Source organism: Zootermopsis nevadensis, unplaced genomic scaffold, assembly GCF_977971745.1.
Source record: "Zootermopsis nevadensis isolate Lab colony 2312 unplaced genomic scaffold, Znev_1.0 Znev_ptg000061l, whole genome shotgun sequence".
Taxonomy (NCBI): Eukaryota; Metazoa; Arthropoda; class Insecta; order Blattodea; family Termopsidae; genus Zootermopsis; species Zootermopsis nevadensis.
The window spans coordinates 21503077-21520938 of NW_028259192.1; the positions used below are offsets into that span (position 1 = coordinate 21503077).

The 17862-nt window shown below is 39.2% G+C and overlaps 2 protein-coding genes across 7 annotated transcripts; one reads left to right on the forward strand and one right to left on the reverse strand.

The window, feature by feature from the left end:
- Positions 1 to 1151: 1151 nt before the first annotated feature.
- On the reverse strand, positions 1152 to 17851 carry LOC110832944 (ADP-ribosylation factor-like protein 3). Of its 6 annotated transcripts, XR_015532514.1 has the most exons (6): positions 16721 to 17305; positions 16291 to 16551; positions 15689 to 15925; positions 14832 to 14895; positions 13355 to 13504; positions 1152 to 1401 (listed from the first exon to the last, which is right to left on the reverse strand). XR_015532514.1 is itself a non-coding variant. In XM_087340165.1 (5 exons), exons 1-4 carry the CDS (start codon positions 16835 to 16837, stop codon positions 14854 to 14856), a joined length of 657 nt encoding a protein of 218 aa, XP_087196291.1. In that variant the 5' UTR covers positions 16838 to 17305; the 3' UTR covers positions 1152 to 1401; positions 14832 to 14853. The 6 variants fall into 6 exon arrangements, 5 of the variants coding, with proteins under 5 accessions (XP_087196291.1, XP_021926122.2, XP_021926121.2 ...); XM_087340165.1 differs by lacking the exon at positions 13355 to 13504; XM_022070430.2 differs by lacking the exon at positions 1152 to 1401 and having other exon boundaries at positions 12884 to 13504.
- On the forward strand, positions 7171 to 12443 carry LOC110832943 (uncharacterized). The gene is made up of 5 exons (XM_022070427.2): positions 7171 to 8491; positions 10323 to 10512; positions 10765 to 11012; positions 11211 to 11298; positions 11510 to 12443. Exons 1-5 carry the CDS (start codon positions 7551 to 7553, stop codon positions 11588 to 11590), a joined length of 1548 nt encoding a protein of 515 aa, XP_021926119.1. The 5' UTR covers positions 7171 to 7550; the 3' UTR covers positions 11591 to 12443.
- Positions 17852 to 17862: the final 11 nt, after the last annotated feature.

The window sequence follows — 17862 nt, forward strand, 5'->3', positions numbered from 1 at the left end:
TCCTCTACTGAAGATATTTCCCAAGTCCTTAAACGAACTATAAAGGACTTTTTGGTTATAACAAAACACGGAATAAAGGCTGGAGTGTCGTACAAGTTTAAATTCACAAGTGAACTGACCAATAAATTTAATAAAATTACGCACAGCGTCGAAATTCGTGTTTACTTCACAAACAACTGGAGTGCAGGTAAGACATGTGGAAAAAAAAACTGCTAGTTTCTTTGTTTTGCCAGTGCTACCATCTATCGCGAGAATCACAAACAAAGAGATGTATATTCTGTGCACTAGGTGTCGTAAAAGTCACATTACATTCTTACATTCGTAATAATTGGCTTCAGGTACGTCGAACAATGCGAAAGGAGTGTTCATCCAAGCAACAAGCTCAGAAGTCAACACACCAGACATTCATGGTTTATAAGTTGCATAATATTCAGGCGTAACAGATTATACGAAGCAGGAAATGAGCGTCTATTGCACGAGATTTGTCGTGATTGTATCCAAATGCTAGAATAATGCACGTTATTACTTCTTGCTGAGATTTCAAATTACAACAGTGAAAGTAAGAATTTTGGACTCTTCCTGCATATGATAACAATAATTAGTAACCAGGAGGGAACTCTGGAGAAAATTGCTTCAAAAAACAAAAAATGATTCTACAAATTACTTATCAAAAAGGGTACTTAACAAAGCACGGTGCAGAAATATGGAGGATTGGCTCCACGAATGCTTAATCTCGGCACTAAATGTTGATGAAATGTTAGCTTCATGCCCCGGCCGCATTGCCCCACTGTAGATAGAATAGGACGCTTTTCCAGTTGAAATTATTTCTGAAATTAAGACAGCGAAAAATCCGTCTTTGTTATTTGATACCAGTTTCCATTTACAAAAAGAAAACTTCGTTCGTGCACATGATAAAAGTTAATTAGCATAAGAAAGCACAATTTCGTTGCTAAAATAATTAAATAATAATCTTTTAATAGATAAAACAATTTATGTAATTTTATTTGGTGCCGAAGGAGTGTATTTTTGAGACCTTATCACGTGTTACCTCCCAGTTTCGATAACATTGCCCTTGAATTTGACAACCGGATGAGATCTGGACGCTAATTTAAAAGACCCGTTACAATCTTCCTGGACTTCAAAATGCCTACCAACAAGAACATTGTCATTTCTGCGGCCTCCGACACGAAATAACACAGAGCAGAAGAAGACTTGTGGTCGCCACAGAAATGACGTCTCCAACAGCTGCTGTGTGGCGTGGAATCTTAAAAGCTCATAGCTCCTGGTTCTCGAACGATGGAAGGTGGACGCTGAACTGGCTTCTGGGTTCTTGCACTCTGTAGTCTGGTCCAAATTTACCGACGTCTCAGCCATCGCCCTGATGATGGAGGCAGCAAGTACCTGTAAAATGTCAGTAAACTTCTAAGAGACAAAATAAAGGAATAATTCTCGCCAAGGTAAAAACCTCAAATCTCACAATTCCAGGAAGTATTAATGTATTTTGACGTAAATACGTCTATATGGAAGGGTCATTCCACAAAAAAGTGTTACGAAGAAGTGTAACCTGGTTACCTAGGGAACGTTGTCTGTTTACTCGGCATTGGTGTTACCTATAAAACATTTCATTACATTACATTACTTTACGTTACATTACATTCAGCTACCACGGACCCATCTTAAGCATAACTAATTCAAATTAAATAAGCAAAGTCTTAATCAAACTTTACTCAATTGTAAAGCATGTATAAAGGAAATATTTAGAATAAAGCCAATATATAAACTTCCTTTCCGTATAGACGTATTTACGTCAAATTCTCCGGAACCGTTGTTCCACTGACAACTTTTTTTTTCCTTCCGAGCTACATACCTAACCTATCAAAAATTTTCTGGTTTTCCTACTACAACCAGACGAAAAACATTGTAATAAATTACATGAATGTATTCGATAAAACAATTCCCCTATCGTAACTCAGCACCTTGCGTTTATGTACACATTTAAGTACATTTCATGCAAGCCTTTTTAAACTGAATTAGCAGAGAAATATAGACTTAAGTGGTTTATAAGTCAGTCAATTAGAACAGCTGTGACCGAATCAAGTACTTGGACTGAAAAACAAACTTTCCGATGGTAGACTTCTGGGTTGTAACGCAATGTGCATTTATAAGTAGATATTAACGTTTCAGATAAACATACTGCCTCTTTCTTCAGGGCGGAAAAAAACACACGGATGTTCCCCACTCTCAAACGCATCATGGACACGTAACCATGGCAATGCCACATGGTTCACTGCTGAAGAGCTACACTCTTACTGTAAAAGTTCAATGTCCTCCATACCTGGGGCTGACGAACTATCAGCACGCGATTTTTTCTACGTCAGTATGACGACAGACACATTACGTCATTAAAATTAATATCTCTCGTATTTAAAATCTTTTCGCTTTATTTTCATATTATAAGAGCCTTGTCGTATTTTACTAACTTATTAATTCATTCAAATTTCACCAGTTGCCTGTCAAATTTGGTGAATGTCCTTCAGACGTGTCTTTCAGACAATAAAATTGGATATGATTCATTCTGCTTGTCTTTTCTTGGATTTTATTACTTGAAATGCCCATTCCAAGTGCCACATACGTAACTACATAAGAACACTGAAGAAATGTGCACTGAGAACCTAAATGTTTCAGCACGACGGTAGGATGTCCTGTAAGGACCACGACAAACCCCAAAATAATTGAACCAGCCTGCACTTGAAGCGCTTAAATTTTTCAAAATAAGTCAAAAGCATAACCAGACAAATGATCTCAACTCTCAAGACGTCATATTTAATCCTATTTTTCCTCTTGTATACAAATTCTGCACGTTGCTAAGCTATGAAAGTCCACGCGAGCGAGACTTTGATGAAATTTTGTGTCGACATTAAATTACACTTTAATGACCAATTGTCAAAAGCGGTATTTTTTTATATGTCTGCGTCTCATTGAGTTCAATTACTGTACATTTTGCCTCTACACGCGTAATTTACTGGTCATATAAAGTGCGGTGGCCTTTCAGTACATTGGCCTAACCATATCTGTTCGTATAACACGAAAGGACGAAATTTGGTCACTGCCATATCTCGATCAAGGCCCTGGCTAAAGTTAACTAGACCGAGTCTCAATTTGGGAGAAAATACAGGTCTTCCATTTAAAACACAACCTCAACAAAACATTATTTGTAAGCTTTGGTAATATCAATAGACAAATATTTTTTATTTGGTACGAAGAACTTAAATAACAGATTTACAGGAAAAGGAGATGAGAAATTTATGAAAGGTTTGTTGGAAAACCTGGAAATAATTAGAAGACCCACACGCAGATGAGAGGATAATATTAAAATAGATCTTAAAAAAATAAAGTGTACAGGTGTGTGGAAGATGTTCATTTCGCTGTGGATGACAAGTGGCCAGATTTTGTGAACGCAGTAATGAACCATCTGGTTACACGAAAGGTGAGGATATTCTTGACTAGCTAGGCGACTGTAAGCTTTTAACAGTAGGACTCTGCTCTATGGAGTTATAATTTACCGAACGCCGCGGTTTAGTGGTTTGTATCCCTGATTCATCTTCTGCCCGGAGACGACTGCTAAAAAATTTATTTAAAATAAAAATGTCAGAGTAAAAATAATAAAGCCATGTAGGATTTTAGGTTATCACGGCGGTGAGTATGAAGATTTCCGTCTTCTGGGTTATTGCGCTGTGTAGTCTGGTAGAAGTTTACAGACGTTTCAGAGGTCATACTGCCTCCGTCATCAGAGTATGAACATTTCTGTCTTCTGGGTTGTTGCGCTGTGTAGTCTGGTCGATGTTAACCAACGTTTCGGAGGTCATACTGCCTCCGTCATCAGGGCGATGAGTATGAAGATTTCCGTCTTCTGGGTTATTGCGCTGTGTAGTCTGGTAGAAGTTTACAGACGTTTCAGAGGTCATACTGCCTCCGTCATCAGAGTATGAAGATTTCTGTCTTCTGGGTTGTTGCGCCGTGTGGTATGGTAGAAGTTTACCGACGTTTCAGAGGTCATACTGCCTCCGTCATCAGAGTATGAACATTTCTGTCTTCTGGGTTGTTGCGCTGTGTAGTCTAGTCGATGTTAACCAACGTTTCGGAGGTCATACTGCCTCCGTCATCAGGGCGATGAGTATGAAGATTTCCGTCTTCTGGGTTATTGCGCTGTGTAGTCTGGTAGAAGTTTACAGACGTTTCAGAGGTCATACTGCCTCCGTCATCAGAGTATGAAGATTTCTGTCTTCTGGGTTGTTGCGCCGTGTGGTATGGTAGAAGTTTACCGACGTTTCAGAGGTCATACTGCCTCCGTCATCAGAGTATGAACATTTCTGTCTTCTGGGTTGTTGCGCTGTGTAGTCTAGTCGATGTTAACCAACGTTTCGGAGGTCATACTGCCTCCGTCATCAGGGCGATGAGTATGAAGATTTCCGTCTTCTGGGTTATTGCGCTGTGTAGTCTGGTAGAAGTTTACAGACGTTTCAGAGGTCATACTGCCTCCGTCATCAGAGTATGAAGATTTCCGTCTTCTGGGTTATTGCGCTGTGTAGTCTGGTAGAAGTTTACAGACGTTTCAGAGGTCATACTGCCTCCGTCATCAGAGTATGAAGATTTCTGTCTTCTGGGTTGTTGCGCCGTGTGGTATGGTAGAAGTTTACCGACGTTTCAGAGGTCATACTGCCTCCGTCATCAGAGTATGAAGATTTCTGTCTTCTGGGTTGTTGCGCCGTGTGGTATGGTAGAAGTTTACCGACGTTTCAGAGGTCATACTGCCTCCTCATCAGAGTATGAAGATTTCTGTCTTCTGGGTTGTTGCGCCGTGTGGTATGGTAGAAGTTTACCAACGTTTCAGAGGTCATACTGCCTCCGTCATCAGAGTATGAAGATTTCTGTCTTCTGGGTTGTTGCGCTGTGTAGTCTGGTAGAAGTTTACCGACGTTTCAGAGGTCATACTGCCTCCGTCATCAGACCATGAAGATTTCTGTCTTCTGGGTTGTTGCGCTGTGTAGTCTGGTAGAAGTTTACCGACGTTTCAGAGGTCATACTGCCTCCGTCATCAGAGTATGAAGATTTCTGTCTTCTGGGTTGTTGCGCCGTGTGGTATGGTAGAAGTTTACCGACGTTTCAGAGGTCATACTGCCTCCGTCATCAGAGTATGAAGATTTCTGTCTTCTGGGTTGTTGCGCCGTGTGGTATGGTAGAAGTTTACCGACGTTTCAGAGGTATTTGCTGCCTCCAGCATCAGGGCGATGAGCAAGCCGCCCGAGTGGAAAAGGTTTCCTTTTTAAAGCTACAGTGACGCCTCAGAAGAAATGTCTTTGCCTTCTGCTGTAGCAGAAAGTTGAGCTCTTGAGAGGTCAATGGCAGGCACAACAGTTACTCGACCTGGATGGGTAGGTAGCGGAATCATTAGTCTTAAGCACGCAAGAGCGGCTCAACTGCAGCCTCAGGTGGAAAGGCGAGGTTGAAGAACTACAAAAAGAAATCGTCCAGACGACCTCGAGATATGACCTTCAGATTTACTTAGGAGTTCGAAGAAAGGAGACGACCGATGGAGTGGAATAGTTTCAAAACACGAAATATTAGGCTGCTCTGGTTATGTTAGGAGATTTCAATGCAAAGATAGGTGGAGAAAATATTTCAGACCGACAACGAGGGTTTCCAGATTGGAAAATCTAGTTGTCAGGAATACGTCGCTAAAATTTCAAGACTACACTTTGAATTCTCTTGATGGAAAGAGACACTGACTGATCACGTCTTGAAAGACAGAAGACGACAAGAAAACAAGTTACATTGACCACAATTTAATGGAGACAGAAGTTACAAAGATACTATCAGTAAAATAAAAGACAAGAAAATCAACGCAGATGCTTATTATGTAAGCAGACTTTATCTCAAGAAGATAAACAATGCTTAATTTAAGGGACAGTATTATACCAAAATCTCAAATACGTCAGGTAGGGTCGAAGGAGTGATGAACAGAAGAAAAGCCAATTTTCCTTTAAACCCGTCCAAAATACAGAGGGGAGCACAAATGATAAATTAGTAACTATAAAATTTAAGACAGTCGAGAGCAGTGGATGTAGCTCCATGCATTCTTCAGATCGACACTAGATGGAGGAGAGTGTTTTAGCTTCATGCCCCGGCCGTTTTAACTATTGGTTTGAATGTTCTGAAGAGAAAAATCTTGCTGTGCCAGGAATCGAACCACGGTCGTCTAGCCCGTACACTAGTCATCGTACGCACTTAAACTTCTAGTTAAATTAACGTGTCTTTTTATGCAGGGATCAAAGAAGACCGAAAGTTCAGTTGTGTCGCTGTTGCACTCAGCCCAGGCAACGTGTAACTTTCAATTGCTATGATTACTGTGGCATCCGACAAATGTTTTTCATTAGTCCGATGGTTCGGACGGTCACTTTCCCAGTTTTATGCACATGAAAACCAACGTCACACGTTTTAAAAGTGAAACGAGGTCTTATACAACGCGAATTAAAATTTCGAACACGCCAAAGAGCTCGCTCTCCGTAAAAAAAGAACACGGAGATAGATTTGTCAAGAGTAATCTAGAAAAGATCAATTCTTGAATGAGAATTTGAGCAGACTTTGTATGCCTAAAAACCCAAGTAGTCCTAGAAAAAGATAAAATACTGTAATCATGGCGGCCCACAGACTCCAAATGTGGTAAAAGACACGTCCAAAAAAATTCAGTCCGTACCGAAAAGAAAACACCGCACTTAACCATTACGAAAGATCAACTTATTAACGCTGTTTAAGGAAATAATCGCTGTTTGCATTGAGAAACATAGTTCGTCTGATTAATATTAAAGAATTCAGTCCGTACCGAAAAGAAAACACCACACTCCACCATTACGAAAGATCAACTTATTATCGCTGTTTTAAGGAAATAATCGCTGTTTGCATTGAAAATCATACGAAATCCATAATTACCGACTGTTAAATCACACGGTACATATAATTACCACTGAGCTGTAAAATGTAACCAAGGACCTCGACGATACTCGTTAAGGTAGCGTATCGTTTATCGTACGGACCGTGACAGAGTGATTAACAGGCTTTCGTCGCTATGTGGATATCAGCTCAGCTGACTTACCTTGGAATTCGAGGGTACCGCTAGAAAGAATTCTTCAGTCGGCCTACACCTGCCCAAGCAGTCAGACGTGTACTGTCTTCAGACCAGGACAGTTTATCTTGTTAGCTTTTATACGTATTCTTATTAACATCAAGAGAGAAAAGTGAAAACCCCTTCGCACAAAGTTATACGTAAGTTAGTGAGATCTTGTTACAAGAAGAAAAAAGTGAATTAATCGATATTTGTGTCAGTGAAAACTTTAAAGAATCTTCATTGTTGGAACGTCACACTCACTGTAAAGAGACAAATATAATTTACGTATTCTAAGAATCTAGAAGAATGTTGTTCGTATGACAAAGAAGTCACAGCTCAGACGTTTATTTCAAACTGATAAAACTATAATTAACATAAAAGTTCAACAATGGCGACGTTCATGAAGACATATTTACCTCTGTTTCGTATAGTCATTTTAGTAACAATAATGACTTTAACAAACGCGCAAAGAACCGATAATGAACACAAGGACGAAGAACCAAATCCTTTAATCGAAGCAGCGAAGGCATTGTTACAGGACCAGCTGCAAAATCAAGGGGCCGCTCAGGCTGTGACCGGTCTCTTGCAGAATTTCATGCAAACCGATGGCGGGCGGAATATAGGAGACATGTTACTGGGAGCTGCAAAATCCAACAACGGTGCAAACGCTGTGGATATATTGTCAGGCCTGGGTTCCATCTTGTCGTCAGCCACGGCAGAGCAAGGCAAGGGTAACGAAGGGGGTATTGACCCTCAATTAATCGGTCAGATGGTAAGCATGTTCGCTAGTCAAGCCATGAGTGGTCATAATGGTGATTCTGATAGTAACGTGGACATCAATAATAACGAGATAAAGTCGGGGAAGGGTAGAAAGAAAGTTGGTACTAATGATGCTGGAATTGACTGGGAATCTATGATAGGTTTGGCGTCTAATTTCATGGCTTCTCAAGGGGGTGCTGGCGGCGGGTGGGAGGGGTTATTGAATATGCTCCCAGCGCTAATTGGCGGGGGTGACGGTAGCAATGAGGTTAAAAGGTTCCATAACAAACATCAGCAACACAAATCGACGTCTTATCTACACCCATTCATGGAGACGCTGTATGATTACTGGGAACACTTCAAAAGCTCGGAGTTGGGGCAGACGGTGTGGCGGAACAGTGGACTGGAAGCAACCGCCCAGATCTTCACAGATGAGGATGGTCACTTCGAAATGGAGAGAATTTTTGGATCTCTAGAAAATGGGACCTTCCGGAGGCGTTGGATCAAGAATCTAAGCAGCTTCGTCGCGGAGTGGATATCGCATATTTCAGACCCCGCTACTCAAACAAGGTAAAGTTAGGTTTCAATAAGACGTTCTGGGAAGGGCTTATCAAAAGTCGATGCTTAAACCCTACGCAACTGTCGAAGTAGGACGGCAAAATCTAAAGTAGTAATCTCGGTCATAAATATTATCCCATAAGGTCTAAAATCCCTTGACAGCGTTATCATGGCAACGGTTATAACAACACACACATTCATAATATTATCCCACAAGGTCTAAAATCCCTTGACAGCGTTATGATGGCAACGGTTAAAACAACACACACATTCATAATATTATCCCATAAGGTCTAAAATCCCTTGACAGCGTTATCATGGCAACGGTTAAAACAACACACACATTCATAATATTATCCCATAAGGTCTAAAATCCCTTGACAGCGTTATCATGGCAACGGTTATAACAACTCACACATTCATAATATTATCCCATAAGGCTCAAAATCCCTCATCAGCAAATGTTTTCTGAAATGTCGGTAAAACTCTACCAGATTAGAACTTGCAACAACCCAGAAGACAGCCATCTTCACCGTCAATCTGGTTTCTTCATTCAAATCCTGCACTGGACGTAAAAGAAGCGGTGAGTTCTATTGGCTTTCATCTTAATGACTTTCCATGATGTCCGTTAAAATGGCGCCTACGAGCAGGGTGACAACAGCTGTTTCTGTTACCTCACGAAACGTGACTAATAACTGTTTGCATCCATCCTGTTTCCGCATGGTAGATTCCGAACCACGGTTTCTTAAGCACGCAAGAATACTGTGCGGCCAACACAGTAATTTGATAGCCAGCGTGCGTTCATAAACTACTCGAAAGTTTAATTCCTGAAACTAACTGCAATTCACGACGTAAATTTCGAAACTCGTAAGTTATAATTATTTGCGCTAAAATGTTAAAGGTAATTTTGTGTTTACTAATTTAACATTTATTATAGCACACATGGAAAGTGGTACAAGGATTTTTTGTCTTGTAGAGGAGGAGACAAATTCCAGTTATGGAGCGCAATTGCGTCGGACAGCCGATAAGGGTAGTCGTCCAATTTGTGGGCTGCTCATGGGGCTAAAATCTCCTGATCGTAAACACAGACTATCGTGTCACCAGTGATCTTTTCAGAAATAAGGCGTGGAGGTATTGACTGGTTACAAGAGACTCAAGATTTGGCCTGATGGTAGGATTTTGTGAACGTGGCCATGAACATTCGCGCTCTATACAACAGGGTATATCTTGATGAGTTGAGTAACTTTGATTTGCGAGACAAATCCTGTTCCATGGAGTGTGGGGAAAAAATGTCGTGGACTATTTTTGCCGCAACTGGGAATTTACCATCGAAATCTAAGCCCATATAATCATGCAATGCCCAAAACCACAAAATAACAGTGTCGATATTGTATTCAAGGAGTTTCCAAGCGAGCCATTTAGACTGGGGATTAGACAATTCCGAAACTGAAGGAGTACCTTCGGATTCTGACGAACTCCGCTACGATCAACAACCCATATTCAATTTGTACAATATTATACATATAAAAATTGTACTACTAATAATAACAACAGTATTCTATTACATACCTAATACAAAAAATTATAAAAAGTACAACATATGGGATATAATCTATGTATGGGCCTTGCATAGAATCTGAAACTTCCATAACCTAAATATAACATTCAGAATACAAGACTTGTACGACCATAAATCTGTAAAATATGACGCTTTATCAGTTCTGCTCGTGATTTCTCGTTTTACTTTAATTTATTAAAACAACTTGAAACTGCATCTGAAAAATATTTTTTTTAAAAAAATAATATATGTTTAGTGATATGTCACGTGCAAATATTTTCTCAGGTACCTGACAACATTGCAATTTGTCGGTAATGGATTCCTCAAAGCCCAGGGGTACCACAAGGGGCAACTGTTTGATCCAGCTCGTCCTGCCGAGTCTCTGAGTCACCTGGTGAATGCGGTCTTCAAGCGCCAATTTGGCCTCAAAGTGAATTCTGCCACCTACATCAGGCCTGCAATCGCGTACATTCAGGTAGCCGTAACAGTCTGCTTCATATCGTAAATTCAGAAGGACGTGGTCACATCTCATATAAAATTCGACAGCCAAATCAGTAATATAACTGAAGACAAGACGTAGGCTTGATAACTGGGGTTCATAGGTTGGTAGGAGTGGTGGAATTTTTCACCACCGTAAAAATACAAAATCCGCGTTAATGGGTTCCCTGTCTCCAGATATGGAGGGTGGCTGCTTGCATGCTTTCTATCAGCTGTGTCCGTTTTACAGGAGGTGTTGAAGATAGGACAAAGAAAAGGTATAAGCCTGTCACACCTCAGTTCACACGACATCGAGAACAAGCTTGCCGAGACACTGAACGGAGAGGTAATCGAACCCATGCTTCGAGTGTGGAGAGCTTACCGGTACGGTACCAGACACCCTCAGTGCGACCGCTATGTCATCTGTGCCGTGAACCAACTAGACCCGTCAGCGGATAAAGGTGCTGGCCTTAGACCAGGCATCACGAAACTTGCAAGGTACGTTCAAAAATTAATACGCCATAAATATATTACGAAATTTTTAATAAAAACGTAATTATTATATTAACTGTCTGTCCCGCCTTCGATGTGGAATAAAGAATGATTTTTGGAATTTTAGTGTGCTCCAAAAAATCTATAGGTTTTCAATCTCGTAATTTCTGACGGGCATTTCCTGATGGATGTTTTTCCTTGCAGCATAACAGCTTCATGGTTTCTGTCAAGCAATACGTCAACACCATTCTGGAAGCTGTACAGTGCTGCCACAGACGACCACAACTGTCAGGTAAGGACGTATCATAATCTCCGTGCGCTCACATCCAGATATTACTCTGACGAAAACTGTCCGCGTCACTGGATAGGGAGATACACACATGCGCGCGCGCGTGCGCAGACAAACATAACCAAAAAGATTCTACCGATATCAGAAACAACTAACAAAATGATGTACGAATTCAATTCAGTGGTTGACAAACATTATGGTGATTTTATTTCAGGTGAAGTATCCAGTGGACTGTAGTGACTACCACACAGAAGACATAAAAGCAACGACTGAGTACGCCCACAGCGAACTCTGACGATCTCAACACATTAGTCTCAAGTCTGCTGTGGAGGCGGTCGCAGAAAGCTCATTCTACAGATACCAATAAAGAAAAATGCTTCACGAAGCCTGAAAATTAAACGTCGTATGCAATGCTTAGCGTAATAAAATGGGCATTTAGTAGACTGGTACAGCGAAAGGTTAAAAGTAAAGAAAGGACCACCAACACAAACTTAAGTAAACAAATGGAAAGTGTCAACGGTAGATCGCAGAGATGGTGCTAAAACTTCATCCTCTGAAGACGTAGACGCAAGAAGTGATTATGACCAGGAATAAAGCTGAAGACGCAAATCAAGTTTAAAAACTCCAATCTGTTAAAATACAGAATTAAAGTTAAAATATTAAAAAAAAAGAATATTCATATCACTTGGGTTCTTTAAAATGGTGCACGCAAATGTGCTGCATCACTTTTTCAACTATAATTAATTCTTAGTTCTTAAAATGGACAGTTACACCAAAACTGGCATCACAGCATTTTGATGTTTTTCATTCAACTTCAGATTTTGGGGGTGAGCTGTGCCGAATGGTGAAAATTATCCATTGCTTTAAGAAACACTGCAGTCGTCATCTTAAGGATGAGTTAGCCAGGCAGTAAGCGAACAGTTGGATAGTTTTCGACAATCGACATGGTTCATCCCCAAAAGCCAATGGCGAATTCTAGCCACGAAAACCTTAGGACGCCAACGTAGATCCACGGCTGTCAACAGAAACTAACATTCTCAGACAGCGCTTCCTTATCCATTTGCTCCAGATTTTGTACGTTTCAATTATGTATAACATTACGATATGCCAAATCTCAGCAATGAAATAAAAGCATCTGTAAATTATAACTGGACTAAACTAATTTAACGCAGAGTAGAATCTTCCTCAGATGTCGGCAGTCACGTAACTCCTCGCGCAACCTACGGAATTTATCGTCGTTTGATATTTCAACCTGCTCTTCGTTATTAATCTCTTCACTGCTGTGTTATGGGCTTTAACGTACTTGGAATGTTTATAAAATTATGAGAATGCTCAAAACACCCGCACTCCCCAATTTCCTGTCCTCCCTCCCCAGACAGATGAAGATAACGAAGCTGGAAAGAGTAGAGGTAATGATTCCATACATTAATTAATAAAAATGTACGAACCATACAATTTAGCAGACTAAAAACTGAATTCTTCACACATTCGGTTTCAGATATTCTGAAGAGAATTTTTAATATCCAATATAAATTTTCATCGGAATGAAAGAAGACTTAACGAGTCATCACATCAAATAAAGTCTCAGTTCCTAAAACATCGGCATTTAATATAACCATAGATTAAAAAAAAACTTCTACATTTATGGTACACATGTAACTAACTTCCTACAAATCTGTGCATAAATCAATCTCGGCTACAAAGATACAAATTTATAGCAGTCACTTATAAAATATCACTTCAATTTATATTAATAATACTGACCCGAATGCATATCGTTGTCATAAGACGACAAAGGAGAAGCGGTTACCAATATTCTGTACCTTAAATAAAATAACATGAAATGAGGGAAATCCTGTAAGACAAATCCAAATCCAATTCAAATAAACTCCATTAAAAACAGATGACTGCTCTTACGGAATGAGTACGAGCTACACCGCCTCTCCCCTGCGCACTTAAATGATGCTTAATAGGATGGCTTACGACTGTTTTTAGGGAAACATTTACGCAATATTTAGCGGACTAAGGATTGTAAGCAACTGTGAACTTGTGACCTTACCGAAGTAGAATTAGCCGTTCTCAGTCGCCACAATAACACAGAAAACCAAGAGCGAATACAATATCTTGGAGTGCGCTGAAGTTGTTACGTCTGCCGAGAGAGAAAATGAGACAATGGCGAAAGCATTCAGCGACTCGGTTCCCCGATGATCTAAAAACGTAACGTATTATAATTAAAAGCAAATTTAAAACAATTGTTCTGAATCGCCATGTTGAAACACAGAAATTAAAATTTTGTGTTTATAATAGAAATGCAAGAAGTAAAATATAAAACAGTTCACTCTTAATACCAGACTTAATAGAAAGCATACAGCATAATTTACCATAAAACATAATACCAAAGTGGTCGCAACTGAGGCATTCAGAGCATGGCCACAAAAATCCATTCTCTGCGACACCACAAAGCTGAATCCATGCTTCGTCTTATGGCCCAGTTATCATGTTGACTGCGTGCCTGTATCACCCTGTACATTCTCATGGTTTATATGGGGTTCTGACTTGCGACTTCTTTACCGAAAAATTTATTTTATGAAGTCGACCATTCCTGCTTTGAATACCTCAACTGTGGTCTGTGGTCTCACAGAACAAAATAATAGTGTGAGAACAATCCAAAAGTTTTTAATACAAATGTTTAATAAAATTTGATTATGTTTTCGTAAGTCTACGATAACATACAGTAAGAAGTTGTACTGTTTTTTTTAGGAAAATTACATAGAAATCAAGATACTATGCCTATCTTACCTTAAAAGTATATTTACCATTTTATGATCATATTTCTCACAGCGTACCCTTCAATGTTGGGGTTTTACAGCGTATCAAAAAGACATCCGCTTAAACTTTTCTCACGGCAGATACTCATATCTCGGATTGACGTTTCTCACGACTTATGGCAAACACTATTATAAACTATGCAGATATACAGCTTTGGTCTACTGCTTCCCTGTAAATGTTTCTTTTTGAGGAATATTCCAGCCTTTCTTTCTAATTAACAAGATTCTATTAGTCCTACTGAAATGTGGTGTGAAATTTCACCAAAAACTACTTCATTGGGAACGAATCACACACATATACATCTGACATCGCCGTGTCATGGACGGATGACTAGACCGTTGGCAATAAGCACCAAAAATGAGATCACTTTATCAGGTAGCTACTGATAAAAGATGGGAAAAATAGCATCGGACTAGAAAAATGTTCACAGAAAAAATTAAAAACTCGAATTGCACGCACGACAACGTCCTTAAAGTGGACACCGAGATCAAGAATTACTAATCGACTGCTCGCAAAATTTGAAATGAAAAAAAAAAAGTTCTACAGTGCAAATCACAATTCAGCACTTGGTGCATCCACATACATAAATTACCAGAAAATAATTTTGTAACAACTCGATTCTTAAAACTCTGATATGCAAATTACTTTATATTTTACTTAGATGTTCATTACCATGAACAGAATAATCCTTTACCACACATACATACTTTGCTCCTCTTGAAGATAAGACTATTTCTTCTTAATGTTTTTACACACCCATTCCATACCATCCTGGAAATAAAGTAAAATAAATTTATGAGCGCGGATTGTTCGAAACAGAGAACATGTTGGTTATTCATTTATTTACTGAAGTTAAGCAGCATGAAATACGTATATGGTAAAAAGTAAAGCTGTCCCTCTACACGCCATGTAGGTCGTTTGGGGGGAGCGGAGGTATAGCTCCTACTCTTTCTTGACCTCGGCACTAGATAGGGGGTGAGCGGTCAGCATCACGCCCCGGCCGCGCTTTACCCCCGGGAAAGGATCCCGGTACCCATTGGACGGGAGGCTGGGTGGGCCCCAGAGCCGGTCTGGACGCAGAGGCTAGAGGAAAAATCCTCTGCCCCCGTCGGGGATCGAACCCCGGTCGTCCAGCTCGTAGCTAGTCACTGTACCGACTGAGCTATCCCGGCTCCTATATGTATATGGCATTATGACTATAAATGGTGGTTAAGGAAGTATGTGAGAGGAAACAAATGTAACTTTCTATATAAATATATATATATATATATATAAAGCATTATCCCACCATTTACTCAGTGAAAATGAGCAACCCCACAGAAAAGTTTAGGTTAGCCAGTTACTAAATGGGATATAACAAGGAAATCACACGTTATCACTGTATCAACCTGTCACTTCATGCAAACTATTTCATATTAACTATTTTGGTCTTCCAAGAGCCATCCAAATAAAATCCTTGTTTCTTCTGACAATGCTGTGTGCTCAGTATACTGCAACATCATTGATCTACGAGTAATTACCCGAAAAATACCAAGAAATAGAATATTATCATGAAGACACTAACCTTAACTCCTTCACCTGCAGTTGCAGAACATGCCTGTATCTGCCATGGACGATCCTTAATAGTATGGAGTCCGAGTCCCTCGGCAATATCTGACGCCGGCGCTGCATGCAATAGGTCTTGTTTGTTTGCATAAACTAACAGTGGGACGTTAGCTAACTTGTCCTCCATCAACAACTCTTCTAGTTCATGACCTGTTTCTTCTAGACGCTTACGATCAGCACTGTCAATCACATATATCTAAAAAAAGATATAAATAGGGAGTTCATAGAAATAACTGAGCAAAAGCATAATAAAACACTGGTAATACCAAAGCCTACGATCGAACATTATCCTCAGACAATTCTATCAACCTCTGATCCCCACAACATTTTTTGTCACCCTCCATGTTTTCCACCAAAATTCTATAAGCCTTACTTGATTTCCATTTTTTCTACATGCCTACGCCATCATAGCCTTTATTGTTTCACTATGCTAACAATACAACACACCTTGGAAATATCACAAAGGTCTTCAATATAAAATAATGTTTCCAACAAAATTCTTTATGCATGGTCTATTATTAATTTATATAAACTAAGTAAATAATCTTTTGCTATACTTACAAGGACATCTGTATTTTCGAAATAATTCCTCCAATATGGTCGTATTTTTCTTTGGCCACCAATGTCCCACACATTTAACTTAAAGCCTTCAGACTGTACAGATTTTATATTAAAACCTTGTGTTGGTGTGATATGGGTGATATCTTCTGAAGCTAGTTTCTTCAACAGTGTAGTTTTCCCAGCATTATCCAGACCTAGCAACAACAGCCGCAGTTCTTTGTCTGGCTGAGATTTCAGCTTACGAAGAATTGATAGCAGACCCTGTATTTATAATTATGAAACAACTTCACAATTCAGCAACCATGTATAGGCCTACTTACAATATGGCATTAGACTTAACCCTTAACCAACAAAGTGCAGTCTGTGTGACCACAGCAGAAACAATATCTGATTTATTATGAGGAATACGGCTTGCTATACCTCTACTCACATTTCCCTTCCTTCCTTGGTCGTTCAATGCCGTTTCTATTGTGAAATTCATTTTGGGAGACTGCAGATCACCAATAATATGACTTTTTTTCAAATCAACTGCTATTGTCTGTACCATGAGTAGGCATGCAGGAGGTTACACCTTGTGATCCCAATTTTGAAGAAGGTCTGAGTAATGTTGAAAGGAAATGTGCAACTGGAAATGAACCATTGGAATGCGATGAGGCAGTGATAAAATCAAGTTTACCCACTGCAGATTAATAAAAATATTTTATCCTACCCAGCCCCCCTTAACCTATCAATGAATTTCGATTTAATTTGAAGGTTATTAGTCTTAAACAAACCATGAAACTTAAGGCAACTGGTACCAGTATTGCAAAGATTTACAAGAACTGCAATATGTTTACCACATAATGGAACCACTGTGAAAGAACAAGAATAACAACAGATTGTGTTCTGAAGTTTCAACGCCCTAAAAATTTCAAATCTCAAAAGATCATGACTTTAACAGTTTCAAACATAACCCATCAACACCAATTAGAGACTTAAAATGATATACATTCATAAATAAAACATCGATTAGAATCCTACGATAAAATATATTACCATTTTACTTTAAAATCTTCACGAATTATAAAAATACTGTTGTAAAAATCTTGGGAAAGAAATAAAATTTTAAATCACAACTTCACTGCACTGTAGACTGCCATTTAGCATACAACTATGTAGTTCAGGGCCGCCAACATTAAATTATGAATCCTCTTGCAATAAGTATTAATAAATAATGTAATATTTTAATAATTAAAGCCATTTTCAAAATAAAGATCCTTAAATACATATAAAGCAATAATATAGATACATTATTACCTACCTTTAAAAGGTTAAATGTAAACGGTAATTTCACTTGTTTTATACAATGGCGGGAATATTTGAAAGAACTCAAGCTCCACCTTAATACATGTCAAGCCGAGGGTAAACTCGAGGCAGGGCTAAAAATTTTTCAAATAGTATTCTACGGACTTAACTGCCAATATTTTACTTTAGTGTCAAAATAACTAATGTACTACAAATGCATCGTTGCCCCAAGATGATATAATATCTTTGTGAGCAAAACTTATTTCTACCATAGTTATGCTTTAACAT

Coding starts and splice junctions, on each gene's coding strand:
- LOC110832944 (XM_087340165.1), bottom strand. CDS start 16,837: ATGGTACAGACAATAGCAGTTGATTTGAAAAAAAGTCATATTATTGGT. Junction 16,552..16,720: donor ACCAAGGAAGGAAGGGAAAT/GTGAGTAGAGGT, acceptor TTATAAATACAG/GGTCTGCTATCAATTCTTCG. Junction 14,896..15,688: donor CTGCAGGTGAAGGAGTTAAG/GTTAGTGTCTTC, acceptor CTTTATTTCCAG/GATGGTATGGAATGGGTGTG.
- LOC110832943 (XM_022070427.2), top strand. CDS start 7,551: ATGGCGACGTTCATGAAGACATATTTACCTCTGTTTCGTATAGTCATT. Junction 10,513..10,764: donor CTGCAATCGCGTACATTCAG/GTAGCCGTAACA, acceptor TCCGTTTTACAG/GAGGTGTTGAAGATAGGACA. Junction 11,013..11,210: donor GGCATCACGAAACTTGCAAG/GTACGTTCAAAA, acceptor TTTTCCTTGCAG/CATAACAGCTTCATGGTTTC.